The sequence below is a fragment of the Convolutriloba macropyga genome, chromosome 7, assembly GCF_964194025.1.
Source record: "Convolutriloba macropyga chromosome 7, txConMacr16.3, whole genome shotgun sequence".
NCBI classification, from domain to species: domain Eukaryota; kingdom Metazoa; phylum Xenacoelomorpha; order Acoela; family Convolutidae; genus Convolutriloba; species Convolutriloba macropyga.
In genome coordinates, this window is record NC_134474.1 from 73,936,845 (window position 1) to 73,956,098 (window position 19,254).

General features: G+C 35.6%; 1 protein-coding gene across 4 annotated transcripts in view; it reads right to left on the reverse strand.

Annotated features, from left to right (window-relative positions):
• Positions 1-19,254, reverse strand: part of LOC142342527 (uncharacterized) — a 68,137-nt gene that overhangs the window by 48,501 nt on the left and 382 nt on the right. Inside the window, exons 1-4 of one of the 4 annotated variants that reach the window (XM_075393879.1) lie at positions 7,141-7,187; positions 5,975-6,022; positions 2,504-2,739; positions 962-1,233 (exon numbers count right to left, since the gene is read on the reverse strand). In XM_075393879.1, the coding sequence (XP_075249994.1) occupies positions 962-1,233; positions 2,504-2,693 (462 nt within the window). In that variant the 5' untranslated portion in view covers positions 2,694-2,739; positions 5,975-6,022; positions 7,141-7,187. Of the gene's footprint in view, positions 1-961; positions 1,234-2,503; positions 2,740-5,974; positions 6,023-6,654; positions 6,837-7,140; positions 7,188-19,254 lie in introns of those variants that run through there. The other 3 variants (XM_075393877.1, XM_075393878.1, XM_075393880.1) reach the window with 3 other exon arrangements.

Genomic DNA, 19,254 nt, shown 5'->3' on the forward strand with positions numbered 1-19,254 from the left:
GGTAGTTTTGATTTGCATCCGGTTTTCTTAAGCTGGAGCACAAGTGTTCGCGAAGTGATTTTTGAAAAACCCTCTTTTGAAAAACTTTTGAATTTTGTTCTCAATATGGGAGAGAAACTTTAAAACTGTTGGGGGTTTTTAATGTGCAAATACTGAAGAATGGTATTATTTCAAGAGAATAGGTCCAATTGGAAAACAAAATTAACTGGTATATTTGCATTTGCTTCCTTTTTATCAATTTTTCGTCTCATACCCCTTATCTATGATTAAAAACAGAAGGATTGACATTATAAGAACATTGCTCAACTCTTAGTCTTTTTATTGCAGAGGAGAAATTTCATTGGCGTTGTTAGCTATTTTTAAAAGAACACGCTTGTTTTTTTGGGGCCTATTATTCCTACGAATTGCTTCTGCACAAGACCGAAACAGAATAGATCCAAAAAGATATTACACGAGCGAGTTTTAGGATGATGCAATATTCACTAAATAGATAATCTGCCCCCCCCCCCCAATGTCTTTAGGCCCCCAATTGTAAATTCATTGTTGTTGTTTAGAACGTTGCAAAAAAACAGCATATGAGCCTGCGGGGCGTAAAATTTATACGCCCACTAAGCTTTGGGGGGGGGGGGGGGCAGAGTAGCTAGATAACAAAAAAAAATAACCATCAGAAGGATCATCTATGAAATTGTATGAATTCAGTCGTTACAGTGCAAGATTTTGCACCCCCCCCCCCCCCCACACACACACACACACGCTACACAAGCAATCACACATAGCTTAGCGCGTGCGTATTGTATGACACTTCTCAATCGCACGTGTCATATTACTTTACATTAATTTACTAAGTAATAGTACGTGTTCTCAGCCCCCATCTCCCGGGGGAGGGGGAGGGGTTGCATAACCTACTGAGGAGCATTAACTGCAAGTATCCAATTTTTCGTATTGAGCGCAGAGTGATTACCTTTTTGGTCTTGGCATGATCCCTGAATTCATGGAAGTTTCTCAATCTAACAAAAAGTGCCAAGAAGTGATCCTTAGCCGTGTTGTTGTTACTAGGAGTCACTCCCCAACTCCACTCTGCGTCTGCTGTGCCCTCGATTCCAGACATGGTGTGAAAGAAGGGTGCCATGAACCCAAGACCCTTGGGGAGGAAACGGATTTGGGAGAAGTTGGATATGGTCCAGATGTATTCATACTCGCGGTAGAAAACCTCCGGGTCTTGTGGTTTGGATTCTGAAATATAAAGCCGCTGAGATAGCCCATTTTTTCAACATAATTCAAATTATATTCATACATGTTTTCTTAACTTAACAACCATTATCAAATTGTACAGCATGAGATCTTAATTTTTGGCGCTTTTTTTCCGCTAAGACTGACATAGAAAGTCGAAAAAGTGCATTCGTTCTGTCTGACGTTAATTTGGGCAAACCCTTGCAAGGCGATCTTAGTCTTACAAGAATTTTGCAAGATTTCAGAAGAAAATCTTGCAAGATTATTACGAAACTACTAGGGAGAACTTTTAAGGACTATCAATTTTTAGGAGAAAATGATATTAAGTAAAGATCGGATCTATTCTGTTCCAGCCCCCCAGCTTAGTGAGCAAATTTTTTATGACCCCCAGGCGCACGTGCTATTTTCTTACATAGTAACGTGCTATAGAACAACATATAATTTGTAGCTGGGGGTCATAAAAACACTGGGGTGGGGGGGGGGGGGAACAGAATAGATCCAAAAGATCCCTGATAACTGTTCTTATTTTTTACAGCAGAGGCCCATAAGGATCTGAACGTCTTTGCAAGTGACTGTTTTCTCGTTGCCTAAGAAACAAGTCAAGCTACCAAAGATGTATGAGTTTAATGTGAAAATACGAAAACTTAATTAAAAGTAAGAAAAAGTTTATCTGAAAATTTAAAGCCAGTTTTTTTAACTGTTCTTCATTATAGGATTTTCAGAAGCATCCCCAATTTAAATAGGACGGTTATCTTGCAAGAATTTTGCAAGAATCTTGCAAGATTACGCATCATCTTGCAAGATCTTGCAAGATTCTTGCGAGATAAACGTCCGGATCTTGCAAGATAAACGTTATTTGCAAGATTCTTGCACAACCTTGCAAGATAACCGTTGGAGTTCGTCTGGGGATTCACTAAACATTAACGTCAGCATTACGAACAATTGCTATGTGCGAATTGCAACATGGAGGGATATCAGATACTAATTACCCAAATGGTTTTTAATTAATCTTAATTGCCTTAACCACCTCAGATTTTCCTTTTATTATACATATGAACAACATTCTCATCTCTCTTATTTGAGAATGATAAAAATTTATAAAGCCGGCAGAAATTAAAGTTCAAGGCAAGCCTGTTTAGAAAAGCTCTCGCCTATGTGTTTAGATTGCAAAACGGATTACATTTACTGAACCAAGTGAACTGACTCGCTTTTTATTTGTGAGTTTGTATATAGCAACGGCCGTAGTGAGTCTTGAAATAACCTAAGAACTTACCTTCATCAGCTAAATCAGTCAGTGTGCTGACGAGTGCCTCCTTTTTGCCCTCCTTCACACACTTGTCCAACATGGGCAGCAACGTGGCTGCAAATGCGGGGTCTTTCTCCAGAGCCTCAGCCAGACACGTGCCGATTGGGATACTATTTGGACCACAGCCAACCAGACTAGCAGGTGTTTCAGATGTCATTTTGGGCTCGTATAGTTGCTGTTTAGATTCTTTAGATTCCTCTTTGCTGAAATATTCGGCATTCAATTCAAAATACGCATCAAAATTTTTTAATTTTTTGGTGTTTAAGGTAAAATGGATCTGTGCGATGAAAACAATATATAACAGTAAGCTTTTCTCTCACAAAAAATGATTGCAAGTTTTTTGTTTTTGAAATGCCATGCAATAGTATTTCAAAAATTTTTTCGGTATCAAAAATTACTAATATCTGGGTGAAATTTAGCATAGTCTGATAATTATGATAATTATATCAATGTACACTGGCAGATCAGTTCATTGATTATTTACTCATTTCAAACTCCCCTTTTTGGGTGAGTGCCGTCAATCTGGGAAGCCACATATCATTGCTTAGCCCCTCTTTTGAAGACGGATTATTCTTCACCCCTCTCAATGGGCGAGGACAAAATGCATACAAATCGCCTCTATTTCTGTTAGCACGTTTCCTCAAAGTTCAGAAGAGACAGTCTTGAAGCTCGCGCAAATAGCATTGCCAGTGATCCACAAATTGCAATTACTGATAGTGACTGTGCCAACCTGGGTGTTTTAATCTCAAAAATATATTCTTAAAAAATATATTGCAATGACTTACTATTGCATTTCTGGTTTTTACTTGGTACTGCCCGAGTCGACAACAGAAGTTAATCTTGTAAGAATCTTGCAAGATCTTACAAGATTAACTTCTGTTTTCGACTCGGGTGTTTATAGTTTTCAATACAGAAAAGCTGATCACAATTTCAAATTTAGATTTTAAGCACCAATATCATAAAGATTCTTTTTGCATCAAGGCATGATCAGAAATTGGGCATTAAAATTACAGATTGGCAATTCTTTCATGATACACTGCTGCCCCGGCTGAAGCCCAGTGACTTCTGATCCGACCACACTCGAGCGCACAAAAATCTGGAGACGGTGATCATAGTTCATTTGGTCCTGGACGATCTGATCAGATGTCATCTTGGTCGGATATTGTCTAATCAGTTCATTTTGGTCTAGGTCCCTCTAATCACAAATCTTATTGGTATAGGACGGTCTAATCAGAGGCCCGAGAATTAAAACATTCTACAAAAATAACTTTTCATTCACAAAAAATGATCACAAAAATGAACAAACGTTTTTGTTTCTTTTGAAATGCCTCGCAATAGTATATCAATTTATTTGGCCACAAAAATTAATGATGTCTGGGTTATATTTAGCGTAGTCTGATAATTATGTCAGTCTACATTGACAGCTCAGTTCGTTAATTACTTGCTGAAACTCTCCTCTTTTTGGGTGAGTGCCAGGAGACAGGGAAACCAAATATCATTGCGAAACCCCTTTTCTGAATGAATCTAAATTGGAGATGAATTATTCACCTCTCCTCTCAATGGGCGAGGACAAAATGCATACATATCCCCTGAATTTGTTTGAACGTTTCTCTAAAGTTCAGAAGTGACATTCTTGGCACTCGAGCTAGTAGCATTGCAGTTGATACACAAATTGCATCTACTGATAAAGACGGTGCCAGCCTGAGTGATTTAGTGTCAAAAACAAAAATTACAAGGAAAACTTAGGTGTGATAGTCAACACAGGAAGCTCTAAGAAAACGCTATTGTCATGGACAACTTTCGATTTCAATGACAAGCTTGTTTTTGTAATTATAAAATTTTATTTTCGATAGACCTGATTTGATATGAAGGAAAGGCAAATGTTACAAAAGCAGTCAGGAATTAAGTATCACATCATTGATACAATGATTACAACAGTGATGTATGACGCAACAAAAAGCACTTCTAAAAGTGAAAGGCGCTTATCTTATATCACATTATGTCATTCCTTTGCAAAAAAACATTTATGAGCGTAATTTCAAAAAGTATTAGAGATTAAAAAATTAGGCAGTAATTTTTCGAATTTATGGTACACAAACAAAGCAAAAAAAGAAGAAAAATAATTCAATGAGATACAAAACTTTTGATCTTAGATTTTTTCAATTTGATAAAACGCAAATTAATCATGGCTATGACGCTCTGACGTGTTAACAGGTATTACTGTAAGGCCGTTGCAGTAATTCCGACAGATTTAAAACTTAGGCAGCAGTATTGGAAGCAACACACTCATCGCCAGCTCGCGTTCAATACAGGTACAATAATCTTTAAAAAAACGTTTTTCAATCAACATTTGCAAAAATGCTACAACTTCTGACACTGTCGTTTTCGCTGCTTGTGTGATTTTTTCAACCCACATGCATTTGATTTCAAATATCCCAAACTGTCAAAAAGTGAGTTCAGCCAATGTTCAGGTTTTTTTCTACTCAATAAGTCTATATAAAGAAAAACTTTTGGAAAACTTTTTTCTAAAGAGTCGTAAAATAGCAAAAAAAAACATTTGCTGAAATATGTAAAACATTGTCACCAGACAATAAAGTGAACGATCATTATTCAAATATTATTTAATTTTGATCTCAGCGCTTCAAAAAAATCTTAGCACACTCGAACGCACCTTTTAATTGACAAAAATACAATTCCCAGGCAAAAAATACAATTCCCTGACAAATATAAAATCTTTTTCCCAGGAAACGGTGATCATAGTTAGTTTGGTCCGGGAGAATTTGATCAGATGTCATCTTGGACGCATATTGTCGGATCAGTTCATTTTGGTCTAGGTCGGTGTAATCACAAATCTTATTGGTATGGGACGGTCTAATCAGAGGATGAAAACATTCTACAAAAATAACTTTTCATTCACAAAATTGATCACAAAAATGAACAAACGTTTTTATTTCTTTTGAAATGCCTCGCAATAGTATATCAATTTTTTAGCCACAAAAATTAATAGTGTCTGGGTTATATTTAGCATAGTCTGATAATTATGTCAATCTACACTGACAGCTCAGTTCGTTAATTACTTGCTGAAACTCTCCTCTTTTTGGGTGAGTGCCAGGAGACAGGGAAACAAAATATCATTGCGAAACCCCTTTTCTGAATGAGTCTAAATTGGAGATGAATTAGGACGGTCTAATCAGAGTTAATTCTGGTCTAGGGCGGTCTCATCAAAGATCATTTGGGTCTGATCAGATGTCATCTTGGTCGACGATCGTCTAATCAGAGGTCATTTTGGTCTAGCACGGTCTGATCAGAAGTCATCTCTGTGTGGCGACTGTTTTATAAGAGGTCGTTTTAGTCTGGGTCGGTCTAAATTCCAGTCATTTTTGACCAATGAGGGTTAATGATGCAAGAGGGAGGGAGAATCTGTTTAGAGTGACTTACTTGTGACTGCTGTAACAGGAGCAGTAACGGTGAAAGATGGATGATAACCTACCAGTTAAAACAAAATTCACTTCAAATCAAATCAAGTCCTTATGTTTGCTTAAAAAGTCTCAAAAACCAGCCAAGCAAAGTTTAAAATTGTAAAATTATTTACTGCATTGAAGCATGCTACAGTAAACGCGCAGAACATGCCAGCAAATATACTTTTTGTAAGATATTTTTTCTACACTGAAACTTGATTGACGAAGCAAAATGAATTATGCATATACTTTGAGCGACTATATGCAGTGTATGCAATTTTTGCGGTCTTTTATAGTTCCAAAGTTAGAGGACAAAGTTCACCAAAATTACAACAAAATTATATGAAAAATGCTTCAACTAATTTGAGTTTGGTTATTCGCTGGCTTTTGCAGAATCGCTTTATGTAAAACCGATTAATTGCTCTGGCAAACAAATATTTGGGGGAGAATGCGATTTAATTCAACTATCAATTTTTCAAAATTATCACTCTTTTCTGCAAAGAATTTTGATTCGAATATTGAGCGCTCCTATTCAACGTAAATTCTGTTCAAAATCAAACTTATTTTTAGGAAAAAAATTAAATTAGAACTATTTAGATAAAAAATAAGGCATTCTATACAAAACCATTTTACAAAAAGCTGGAAAATTGTAAGACTTACATGTGTAAAACGCACTGCCAGACTATGGTAGTATAAATAATAAAAACAGTCTAAAGCTCAAATTTATTTATTTAAATTGGTTTCAATTAAGCGTTCGCTTTTTCAGTAAACATATGAAAGTGCACACGTCAAAATTTCAAGGTTTTCATCTTATATTTTACTATAATTTAGAGTAGAGAAATTGTAGTACCATTTAGCGTTTTACCAACTAGCCAGCATTGTAAGATTTGAATGGAATGAAAACAAAGAGCACAAAAGCTCTGTGCCCAAAACAGACTGTCTGTTAAGCCGAAAAAGAACCCAAATTTACGTTCTGACTTCCAGGATTGACTTCACAGTTTAAAAATTGTAAAAATACAACTTTCTTCCATGGCGTCCATGAAAAGTTGGAGTATTAGAACTTTCATTAAATTTCAAGTTATTACATTAAATTTTTTGGAAAAATTTAAAGTCAGTAAAATGTTCAAAAACTGTAAATAAAATTACCAAAACAAGTTTTGAGTGAAGGGGTAATTATGATGGCTGCTTTTGCTAAATTGCTAATAAATCACAGCAAAATGATTTTATCATAATTATCGACCTTTGTCGGCTGACCGCCCAGTCGGCTAAACAAACGTTAAACCATCAGCATGCTCACACTTATTGTGGCGCTCGTAGCTCAAGCAGAGAGTGCATTTAGCAGAAAAGTCGCTGCTTCTGAAAACAAATATATCGTAAGTTTCTAAACACTAACAGCTAAAAGTTTTAAAGTTTATAAGTAAAGCTCTTCAAATCGCAACTAGATTTTGAAAAATTGAGCCTTCTTACTCTCAATATCCGCAATTCTGCCGAGTGCGCATTAGGCTTAACGTGCTTCGATTCGCATATCCGCGCGTATATAAACGTGAATGCGTGTATATTTGCATGGTATTACGTAAATTTGAACACCGCGGTGAATTAGTATTTGCAGTGCGCGCTGTTGAACTCTCACTTTGCAGCGTGACCGAAATGACACGCTCTAGTATTGGTAGAAACACTCAAATGTAAATGGTAAGGGTACTAAATGTGGGTTTAAATGCTGGTCAACTAAATAGTTCATTTGAAAGCGCGTAAAATTAAGAGATGTCTTAAAAACGTTGGAAAATGCTTTAATAAGGGAAAAGGGTATAAAATGGGATATGGTTGAAGATTTTCAAAACGACGATATTATTTGAAGTACTGAATTCTTGTCCGTCCTTTTCAGGTCATTTGAGGTGAAAAAGACCTGTGACTTTTTGTATTATTTTGCTTTGCTACCTCAACAACTCTGGTTGAGGTCTTCTCATAAACATGCACCTTGGTCTTAATACTATACTAAAGTGATAAATCCCAATACTCATATGATTGAACTTTTAAATTTCAATCGAATTAGATTCTCAGATAAACAGGTATAAATAACGGTAGTCATTTGGTGTCTCATAATCATACTCTGTGGAAAAATAGGGTTAACCGACAGTGCTAATGAAAAGCTAGCAGTCGGACAAACTGAAATCGTTATCGAGTGGCACGGCTGTGAAGAGCGCAAAAAGGAAATGTACAAGGAAACATCAACTGCGGTTGAGCCCAACTACAGTAGAAATATATTTATTTCTTCGAGGCACTTCTTCCATTCAGTAAATTACGACCAGATTTCAAACGTGTTGAATAAGAGCAAAGTGGAGTAGTGCTTAACAAGGAGTGGAATATTTAATAGACAAGGCGGCTCGGTAATGTGCGATGGCACATAAGGTTCCGACCCCGCCCATCCACAATTTTGGCATAACTGTCTACCAAATGAGGAACAGATAGAAAAACCCAATAAATATTTTTTGCGAATCCCAAAAAAGTCCAAGTCTTTTTCAAAAAATTCTGTATGAACGATAAGATAGCCTTCAAAGCAAATAACTCAGTGGAGTAAAAATTGATGCATTAGATTGCTGTAATATGTCAATATTAAGAAAGCGAGTCAAGACGGACAGCAAAATCAAACAACAACAACAAACATTACATCAAAAAATTTATGTCCCTCTTAAAAACTAAATTTAATAAAAAAGTCAACATACCGTCAGATAAACCTAAAACTAAACAAAAATAACTTATAAATCATCAGAAAACATATGCGACCAGTCCATAAAAAGGTTTGGTAACAATTATACAAAAAAGAACAAAAACAGTAAAGTAAAAAATTTAACTTATTTTTTTGAAACAGTTAACTACAAAGTAATAAATACCATTATGAATCAATCAAAATTACCACAAATTTACGATTACCACTGTTTCTATAGAAGGGCATTAGGATCTGTCCTTATTCATTTTTTAAAGCGGCTAAAAAGAACAACAACAAAAAAAACAAACAAAATTTCAATTGAAACTTGCCAGAAAACGCTGTCAAAACCGTCAAGCCATATTTTGACCCTCAAAATAAATTCGATTGCGCCTTCTTCAAACAGCTGTAATGTATTACGTGGCCATTCATTAGTAAGACTAAGTAACAAGTAGACAAAAAAGCGAAGTGCTAAAGTGATACTTTTAATTTTTTTTTGCGAAACAAAATTACATTCAATGTCAAGAAAGGCATTAATTACAAAAAGAACTATTTAAATAGGGTCATTTATTCATGGAAAAGAAGCCCTCGAGACCTGCATTTATCCAGAATATTTCTTGCATCTACAAAAAGAATGTCAAATATGACAAAAATCAAAATAATTCACTTTTTTTTTGTGAGAAACCGGTGTCGAAGCCAGTGAGGTCATAACTAATTCTTTAAAAAAAGATTTTGGGACACCAATCCCTTTTATTTCTCTGACACCCATAATGTCATATATAACCTGTAATTAACTAACGAGATTGTTTAACAAAAAGAAACATAAAAAGAACAAAACTGCGAAATTGAATTTTTTTTTTATTTTTGGAAAACGATTGTTTTCAAAGTCATGAAAGCCATCAGCTATCTACTAATATCAGAATATCTGTTCTTCTAGTTTTGCATGAAAAGCCAGCGAAAGCTATCACTATACAGGAAATTTCATACGACCGAAACGACAAAGTATAAATGACAGTTAGACAAAATTCAAAAAATTCGATTGATTTCTTCAAGAAAGAGGCGTCGAGGCCGTTAAAACGATGATGTATATCTTTCACGATTTTAATATGTGCCCTATTCTGAACGCTAATAATGTGACATGAGAACTGTGATGATGTGATAATGTGACAAAATTAGAAAACGTGAAAAACTGGCATATATCAAAACAAAGAAAAATCTGAAATCTTGTAGTATCAAAGCCCGAAAACAATAACTTCAGGCTTAAAACTGCAAACGAGAATAAATGTTCAATCAGTAGAAAGATGAAGCATTCTTTCTTTCCTGAAACTAAGCTGGAAGTTGAACAAATTAAGAAAAAAATAGAGGAAAAACTTAATTAAGCCATTATTTATTGAAAAGTAAATTATTTTTTAAAAAAAAGAAACGACCATAAACTTTCAAGTAAAAAACTAAATGCATTAGCTTTTTTTTGAGCTGCTTAGTAAGCAAATTGGTTGGACCTATCACTCCTGAGCTTTGATTTGATATGTTCTGTTCTTTATTATTAAAAAAAGGTCTTTTTTATAAAAAAAAGACCGACTGATTACAACCTGATTTTTTTTGGGTTGTAACAGTCCAAGAATGGCCCAAAACTATTCCTGCTAATGCTTATTTTCCGTTAGGAACAATTGATTTTTCGAATTATGTAGATATAGATAATTTGTTAGTTGAAAACTCAAAATAAATTCTGCATTTTTGGTAATCAACGAGTAAAGTTAGCAAAAAACGGCAAAGTTTTAACTACAGCGGACTCTCAGCGGACTCTGAAGTAGAAATTGCCCCCCTCTCAGTCTACAAAGATTTTATGAGTGTTGTTTGGGGGTGTACTGTCAGCAAATTTAATAAAAGTGGACTAAAGTGGCTTATTTCGTGCTGTTTTTGATGAAAAAGGATAAATTTTTAAATGTCTATCCAGATTTTTTGACCAAAAAAATTAAATCAAAACAATCAACAATGCTTGTTCGTCTTCAAAAATAAAATCAACGACACTATTCTTAAAAATTATAACAAATTTTAGCAAAATTGACGAAAATTTAGGCAAAAATTCCGGAAAATGTGAATAAAAACAACGTGAATTCACTCTTCTTTTCTCAGAAGTTTAGTTAAAAAAAACTTTTTAATTCCATATTCTACGCTGGACGAGCTTTCTAATGATACCAGTCTCAACTCTCTACGATGAATATATCGATCGGCGAAAATTCACGGAACAAAAAAAACCCATTTGAGTATATAATTCCTCCCCCCTCAGGAGGGTCGGAACAAAAAAAGACATTATTGTTCGACTGCGGTACAAGTCCCACTCATTGAGGTCTCCTTTTTCTATGTTTCCTTTAAATTTCTTTGCTTCCACAATCAACAGAGTAAAACAGCGAAGAAATTAGTTGCGTGAACAAGAATTACCAAAACCTCAACGAGAGCAGTTGGAAGACAAACAGAGCTACTTTATTGTTGGCCTTTACGTTTTAACTGTCGGACATATGAGACCTTTTTTGGCCAGCCGCTCGTTTAATAATTTCGGGGTTAAAAAAACAATCCATATCTGTCCATCTTGTTCTGCTCTTTTCATGTGCTCAGCCAGGCGCTCACCTATTCAATTCGAGGCTGAACAGATTACAGCTATTACCGATATCTTTACGCGTACCTATTGATGAACAATTGCGCCTCCCTTCTGAGCCTTTCTGTTTTTTCTCTCCTTTAATTATTTTTTTATTTTGCCTTATCACTCCGCTGAACGACAAAAAGTCTGCCCAATTGAAAAAACGGAGAACATATTCAGTTTTGTGCTTCGCGTGGTTTGTTTTCAGTGGTTTTTTGGTTTAGTTTAGCGTAGCATTTTTAGCTCATCAGTTTTTCAACTCATCAGTTCTCCATTTTATTACCACAGTTAACCTTATTTAAATTCGAATAAAGCCTTATTTAGCTCATTTCATTCTGATATGGATATCCAACAGCAGAATTGTGAAGGCCTCCAAAACTTTTAGCAAAATATTTTTTAGTTACGGCTAGAAGCTCACTCTAGTCAAGTCTTCCCGTTTTTTCTCTTCATCGCTCATATAGCACTCACCAATTTTTCCAACACATCTTTTGAAGTTTGAATTTGAACAAAATGGTGCGATGGCTGAAATGCAATCATGTAATGAACAAATCTAGCGCAAAGCAGTTTGAATTTCTTTATATTTTTTAAATTTCTGCTCAGTCAATTTCTTTTTATTTCCTTATCAACAGCGCTATCGCAATGTCTTTCACACGTAACAAGGATCAGCAATTCCAACTTACCTCAATCTCGATACTGCAATGAATTATTGGAATGGTACAGAAGAAAAAAATTGATCATTAAAATACATCTTGTTCTGTGTTACTCACATTTCTGTTTCTTAGGTCTTTTTGTTCAGGTCAGCGTAGCACTTTTTTTGTTTCACAACTTCTTTTTTTACGGCTTAACGTCTCATTTTCCCTTTAAATTTTTCTATTTTCTTAAGTTTAATTTTATTGCTCTTTCAAGGAGGAATGCCTGTTTTTTTTTTAAAATCATCCTTCTTCTTATATTAATCTTAGCAAACTTTTGTCGTTGCCTCATTTCAACAGTGAAGCAAGATTAATTTATAACAGGACCAGATGATTAGAACTCAGCGTGATTTGCATTGAAGAGAAATTTTACTGCATTGGAATGAAATGCTGAACATATGGGGCGTCTTACATGAAACTTGGCGCAGTCTTTTATGACAGCATCAGAAAAGCGCGCATGAACTCAAAATTGTTCAAATCGTATTGTCGGTGCTCAGTTTTCAATCGAGACAACTTGAAAAGAAAGGGCGGAGCTTCAAAACTAAATAACTACAGGTTTACAAGGCAGATTAGTGAACTAACTAACAAGGAACATCAGAAGCACATCAACACGATTGGGTTCGAAACCCTCCGATGCCCATAGAACTATTGATTTCTTCAAATACTTTTCTTTTTTGTTTCAGTTTTGATATTCAGTTTTGAATTTCCGATTCTATTTTTGAATACGCCAAGTTCAGCCAGTAGAAGTATCCAAGGTAGTTGGAATCGCTGAGTGCGCCTGAAGTGGAAAAAGTCTTCTAATGCAACGAAAACAAAAATTCAGTCTGAGCATGAACTATTCATTTACGTTGTTTTAACACTGAAACTCTTTCTTGATGTGTTTTGAACTTCTTTCACTGAATGATTCTACATAAATTGTATACACATCAAGCGTTCAATTTGAGGTCTCGTACTCGTTGTCTAGCTGTTTGTACACTTTGCAAATTCATTTTGATTGTTTGATTGGCTTTGAAGTTAAAACTTTCTTTTTCACATATCTGATAACGAGGCCGAAGCAAGTGAGCGAGAACAGTTAGTGAATATCAGTTTTCATTGAATTAGGGTTCTTAATTTGTTTAACAAACAATAATTTGCGTCAAAGATTTTTCCTAAAACATTTGTACCCCAATTTATTTTTTTGCCTTGAATGATATCTTGCAAGATTCTTGCAAGATTCTTGCAAGTTGTGAATCATCTTGCAAGATTCTTGCAATATATGAATTCGCTCATCACTACGGTATAGGCCAACTAAGTAGAGTTATCCTTCTTTATGGAGCCTCAGATAGACATGGTCACCACTGATAGTTGGAAGACCGAATTCATGGCTTAAATTTATAGTTAATGTAAACTGATAAATTTCTGGCATAAACAAATTTGAAGCAACGATTCGGTTCAATTAAATGGCCATTGTTCCATAAAAATTCTTCACCAAAGTCAGTAGATTGCTGATCAGTAGCTACAGTCTTGGTGTCATTTGTGCAATTTGCTTATCGCTAACAATTGTTTGCATTCTCTGGCAGAATGAATGAAGTGTTCATTCCTTTGCGGAAAATGAAGTTAGCTGGTACTGTTGGTAATGTGCTCGTTGGTTTAAAGAAAACTGTTTCATAGATATCAAAGTTAGTGACTGCTGAAAGTCTCACTTTCTGTTCTAGCAGCAGTTCCACAGTAGCTTTGACCCACGTCTTGGAAGTGTTCCGGTATGTCATCAATACCCACTGTAGGAGAGCCAAAATTGACACAATCAGATTTTGATTCCAAATTTTGACAGCCCGTTTCACTGTTCGGACCGCTCGCTCGGCTAGCGCATTTGCTCTTGGATGGTAGATGGATGACTCCAAATTTTAAACCCCCAGTGACTCACATCACTGTTGTAGGTCATCGCTTTCAAACTCGGAACCGTTGTCTGTTAAAAACGTTTTTGTATCCCAAATCTTGCAAAGGTTTGACACATGTACACCTTCACTGTGTGTGAAATTCTATTCCCACATAAAACGCTTCCACCCAGCTTGATCCCGCGTCTACTATCACTAGGACATTACTTTAGTCCTTAACGTAACCTCAGTCCAAATGGAGTTTTCAACTAACTTCTGCTTCTGGCCAAGTAGATACTGTTTTCGCCAGGCTAGGCCTGTTTTGTATGCATTCCTACAGTTTATATCATATCCGAGAAAATCTTGACTGATACCGGGCCACCAAGCTATCATTCGGACTTTTGTTTTAGTTGCATTTTGGCCTGGATGGTTTTTTTGAGATTTGGTCATCACCACATGTCTTGGTTTAGGTGAAATGAAAGGCACAACTCCACGAAAGGTGATTCCGTTGTGGATAGTAAGGATATTTTTTCTGTTGTTCAATACTTTTCTCTGCTTCCGAACACCGTTTCCCAATTCCGCTTTTTATACCTTTGATGGCTTCTTAGAAGCGTAGAATCAATTCCAGTTCAGTTCTGTTGTCTGACTGGGCCAACAAGTCGGGTTGAACAAAACAAACAGATATTGTTGCGAGCAAAACAGACTCAATCACTGTCATCGTCATTATCAATATCTAGTCTTTCAATTCGAAGTCAAATACCGTCAGAGCTATTGCCCATCTCGTAACTCTTGTTGATACTGTTTTAGGAGTTTCTTTGTCTGGTGCCAGGAGATATTTGAGAGGTTTCTTGTCACTTTGTAGAGTGAACCTTCTTTCGATCAAGAATTGTTTCAATCTGGTGACCACAAAGACGATCGCAAGTGCCACTTGCTCAATATTGGAGTAATTTTATTCGGCTTCTGACAACTTCATTGAGACATTGACCACAGGATGTACTTCCTCTGAGAGGACTCCGCCTATTGCTTTCTATAAGGCGTCTGATGTCGTGGTTGCTTCCTTCGTGAAGTTGTAAGGTTGAACAAGTGGGTTACCACAAAACTCATTTCTCATTTTTTCGAAAATGTTCTGTTTTTGTTTTTCCCACCTGAAGTTACCTTTTGAGTTTCGATCGAAGCAAACGTTTTTGCAGCAAAGTCTGGTGCCATTCTTTCAAAATTTTGTAAAGCCGACGAAAAGCTCTAGTTGTTTCATATTTGATGGTGGTTCTGCATTCCTGATTTCCTCAAAAAGTTTGTGATTGGTTGCTATTCTTTCCTTTGAAACTGAGTAAACAAAGAAACTAACGCTTGAAACTGATATGAAGCTCGATTTCTATTCATTGATGGAGAAATTCTTCCTAGATATTCAAATTTTAAACGCAAGCATTCGTTTCTCCTATTGTTCCTTTGTTCCATATACTAGTACATCATTTCGAAAGAAGATCACACTCTTGATTCCTTTGAGAGTTGACTCGATGACTGGAAGATGGATGAAGAATTCTTCAAGCCCTGAGGAAGCCTGTGAATCTTGAACACTCCTTGCGATGTGTTGATTGTGAATAGTTTTTGCATCCTCGTCCAATTCGATTTGATAATATGCGTCTGATAAGTCATTTTTGCCAAAGCAAGAGGCCCCGTGGTGATTATGGATTATGATTTCCATGTCTGGCATCGGTTAATCCTCGTCCGAAACTTTGCCTTTAATGTAAGCTTTCAGGTGTACGCATAGTCTTAGAGCTCCTTTTCCGCTGCCAAACTACTCATTATGCATTTGTGACCCCACCAGGTTGGACTGGCTGCAGAATGCCTGTTGTACCATTGTCTCAATTTTTCATTGAACCTGTGTTTATGAAGTAGAAGTATCTTTCTAGCCTCGCTGAACCTCGCTGGCCCCGATATGAGTTTTACATGCGCTTTGAATCCCTTGACTACTGGTAAATTTCCATCACACTGTGTTCAGGCTCTCTTGACGATGGTTTGTCTCCCTCAAGTGGTCAAAATTTTTCGTTAGATTGCACAACTGCAAGTTACTGTTGCCTATAAGTATTTCCGTACTACTCAACATCACACGTTAGTGGTCACAAAAGCGTCAATTGATTAGTCCTCCAGACGTCTGATTTTTCAATCTAAGTGAGGTTCAATCTCAGTACAGATGATTGATGATTTCACAGTACTATCAGCACCAGTATCAACTTGCCTTTTTAACTTACGGTCTTTTACTGTAATTTTCGTCCAATTAATGGACACGTTAAACACGTTTTCCCGTGTATAATACATTCCCGTCTACATTTCGAACAAATGTGTGATCACACAAATTATCCTCTCCTGGCAGAAGTCTTTTTTGCTAGTCGGACTCACGGTACATAGGCTGGTTTTTGTTTCTGCTCATTTTTGCAAGGTGCCCCGCTTTTTCACAGGCGTTAAAATTCTTTTTTTGTTTGCTACTGTCTGGTCTACCTCTCACATCTATTACAACAGTGAGCGTTGCCTTTACTACCAGTAAATTTTTAATTCAGTTTACTGAAGGTCTTTTTGAAGTTATATCCAACTTCTTCCCTCACTACAACCGGTTTATTAACTGTTGAAGAACGCGCAAAAGCCATTGCTTCGTTTAATAACATTAGTTTGTCTGTAATTTCAGAAAGAATTAGCATTGGTTTAGATTTGATGCCGTCTAATAGTCTGAATTTTGCCTCAGGGTCTCTCAAATCTGAGATAAACTTTTTTACCAACTCCCCCTCAGGATTGGTCAATTTTTTAGTGCCGGGAAGTTGCAAAATAGTTTTGAAGTACTACTCTTATCTCTTTAGAAGGAGTGTCTAGCAGTTTTTTAGGGCTTCTCTTAAGGCGTCTAAGTTTTAGAAGTGCGTCCTGTCTGCAAATAATAAGAAAAAGATTCGTTACTTGTAGTTCCGAAATTATATCGTAGGTGTTGAGTTTCTCTTTTTTCGTCTGTGCGCGACGATTTGCCACAGTGGACATTATGCACGCAATACAGGATTACGCATTCTGAAGATTCAAATTTTGTCGGCGGTCGGTGGTCTGTGCACCATTGTCGTGTTCTTAAGCACGCGTGACACGAGTTTTATTTTTCCAATAATTGAATTGAAAGTGGCCTAAAAGCACAGAAAACCACAGAAAATTATTGTCGCTATCAGTATGAAAAATTACAAAACCGTATAGATGTAGGAGATTTTACACAATTTAAAATGGTTAATTTACACCTCAAGTATGAACAAGTTTTCGCCCTTGCCTAATATGCCATTTATTAGTGCAGTTTTTGCAATTAACACATTGTTCTTTTAACCTGAGAAAATGTCATTGGTATCTTCACGAAGAATCATCGAATAGATTTATGGTCATCACTGATGTTGGGAAGGTCGAATTATTTGCTCAAATTTTTGATTTATGTACACTAATAAACTTGTTGTATGAACAAAATTGAAGCAACGATTCTTCTCAATTTTGTGGCCATATGATTCAAATTAAAATTATACGCAGATAAGTCAAGCGTTTTCCAAGAATATATCAGTCAAATGAAGTTATAATACTTAGTTATGAAAGTTATTATCATTAAACAATAGATTACGAAAAATAATTGATACTTATCGAAACATCAAATTTGTAGAAGGTTTCACGTTTAAAAAATTTAGGTTTCTATGCCGTTCTTAGACCAATAAATGACAGTAGTGGCCTGATATTAATAGCAGCGATCACCTTATGCTTTCGAAAACTAAAATCATCGTCTCCTCCAGAAAAAAAGCGGTGATATAATTACCAATTGAAATTTCAGGTTCGACCAAACTTTCCACAGAAATTAGACTTTCTAATTTAACAACATTGATTTGTATACTACTGCCTCAAAATTAGTAACATGCTACTGAGATCAAAAACAACAACCAGTTTTTCCTATTTCAACAGCAAAGGAAATGTACACTTTCGAATAGTCAGGAACTTTTTATCCATTACCTGACAGGTTTTTATGGAACATCTTGAGTCACTACTTGATGTCATGCTTGATTTTGTTGTTAAACTTTAAAAAGTTTTTATTATCAAACTGTTATATTAAAATTGTACAAAATATAGCAACAATAAGCACCAAAAGGGAAAATTTCAATGGAGTTTATAAAATTTTTTCAACTAATAGCTTCAAATGAAGAAAAGCGTTTTAGAAATTGGAAAAAAAACCTTCTGTAATATTTTGCAAATACAATGGCTAAAACTGTTTTAATTTTGCTAGCTGAAGCTACAATACTAACTACGCTCTTTGAACAATTTAAAAACTGCAAGCCGGTAAGAATTAGGAAACAGCTGAAGTCTGTTCTTTTTCTAGTTATTAAACTTTTCTGGGGCATTACTCTTGTATTTTAAGTGAAAAACAAAATACGTGATTGAGTTCCCCTGTTTCGATCATTGAAGAACTTTGAAAACTCCATTAAATTATTTGTCAGAGTTTTGTTTTCATGGATTGAAGATTTGGAAATAAATTTTCCTTTTTTACATTTAGGGTTTAGGGTTTCAAAAAATGTTTGTGAGTTTTTGAGCTTTAGTCGCAATTATTGTCGTTTTTGTTGTGTTTTCATTTGGTACCGTTATTGACAAATTTCATTAAATTGGACAAGAATTGTAAAAGAGAGTAGTTGCTAGTTTCAGTTCGTAGCTAATGGTTTTTGTGACTTCAACTTCATTGGTTTCCAAAAAAACAGAGATTGTTTTTGTTTTTGTTCTCTAACTTGTTGCCCTTTCTTAATGTCTGGTCAAAAAGTTTTTTAATGAAAAATTTGGATTTTAAGACTTTTTAGCTTTTAAGAGTTTTTAGCTATTGACATTTTTGACTTCAGTTTTTTTTTCAAAAAAAATTAGCATTTTTATTTTGCCGCTATGTGGTGATGTTTCAGTTTTTTGGTCACTTAGTGTCATTAATGGCAATTATTGTTTTCGAAAATTATGCGTGTATAAAGATCTTGTCAGTTTTTTCTGAAGGCAGGAGCAATTGGTTTGCTAATGATACAAATCAATTGTTTCAATTTATTGTGGATGTAGCAGGACTTTTTTTACATGCACGCTCTGTGCGTCCTCAAAATATTTAGTTTTTTGTGTTTTGCCTTTTGTCTTGCAATTTAGGCTCCCGAGAGACATGTCCCATTGGTTTTCAAGAGGGCGAAAATTTGACTTTCAGTTTCTATGATTGCAAAATTTTCGCTTTTTATAAAAGTTAACTGAATTTTTGAGTTTTACCCGAATTTGGCGTTGTTTTTGTGACTAAGGCTCACTGATTATTTAAACTTAAGTCTCATCGACATTCTTATTCGTTTTAGTCTGTCGCTAATTTGAATCTTCGTT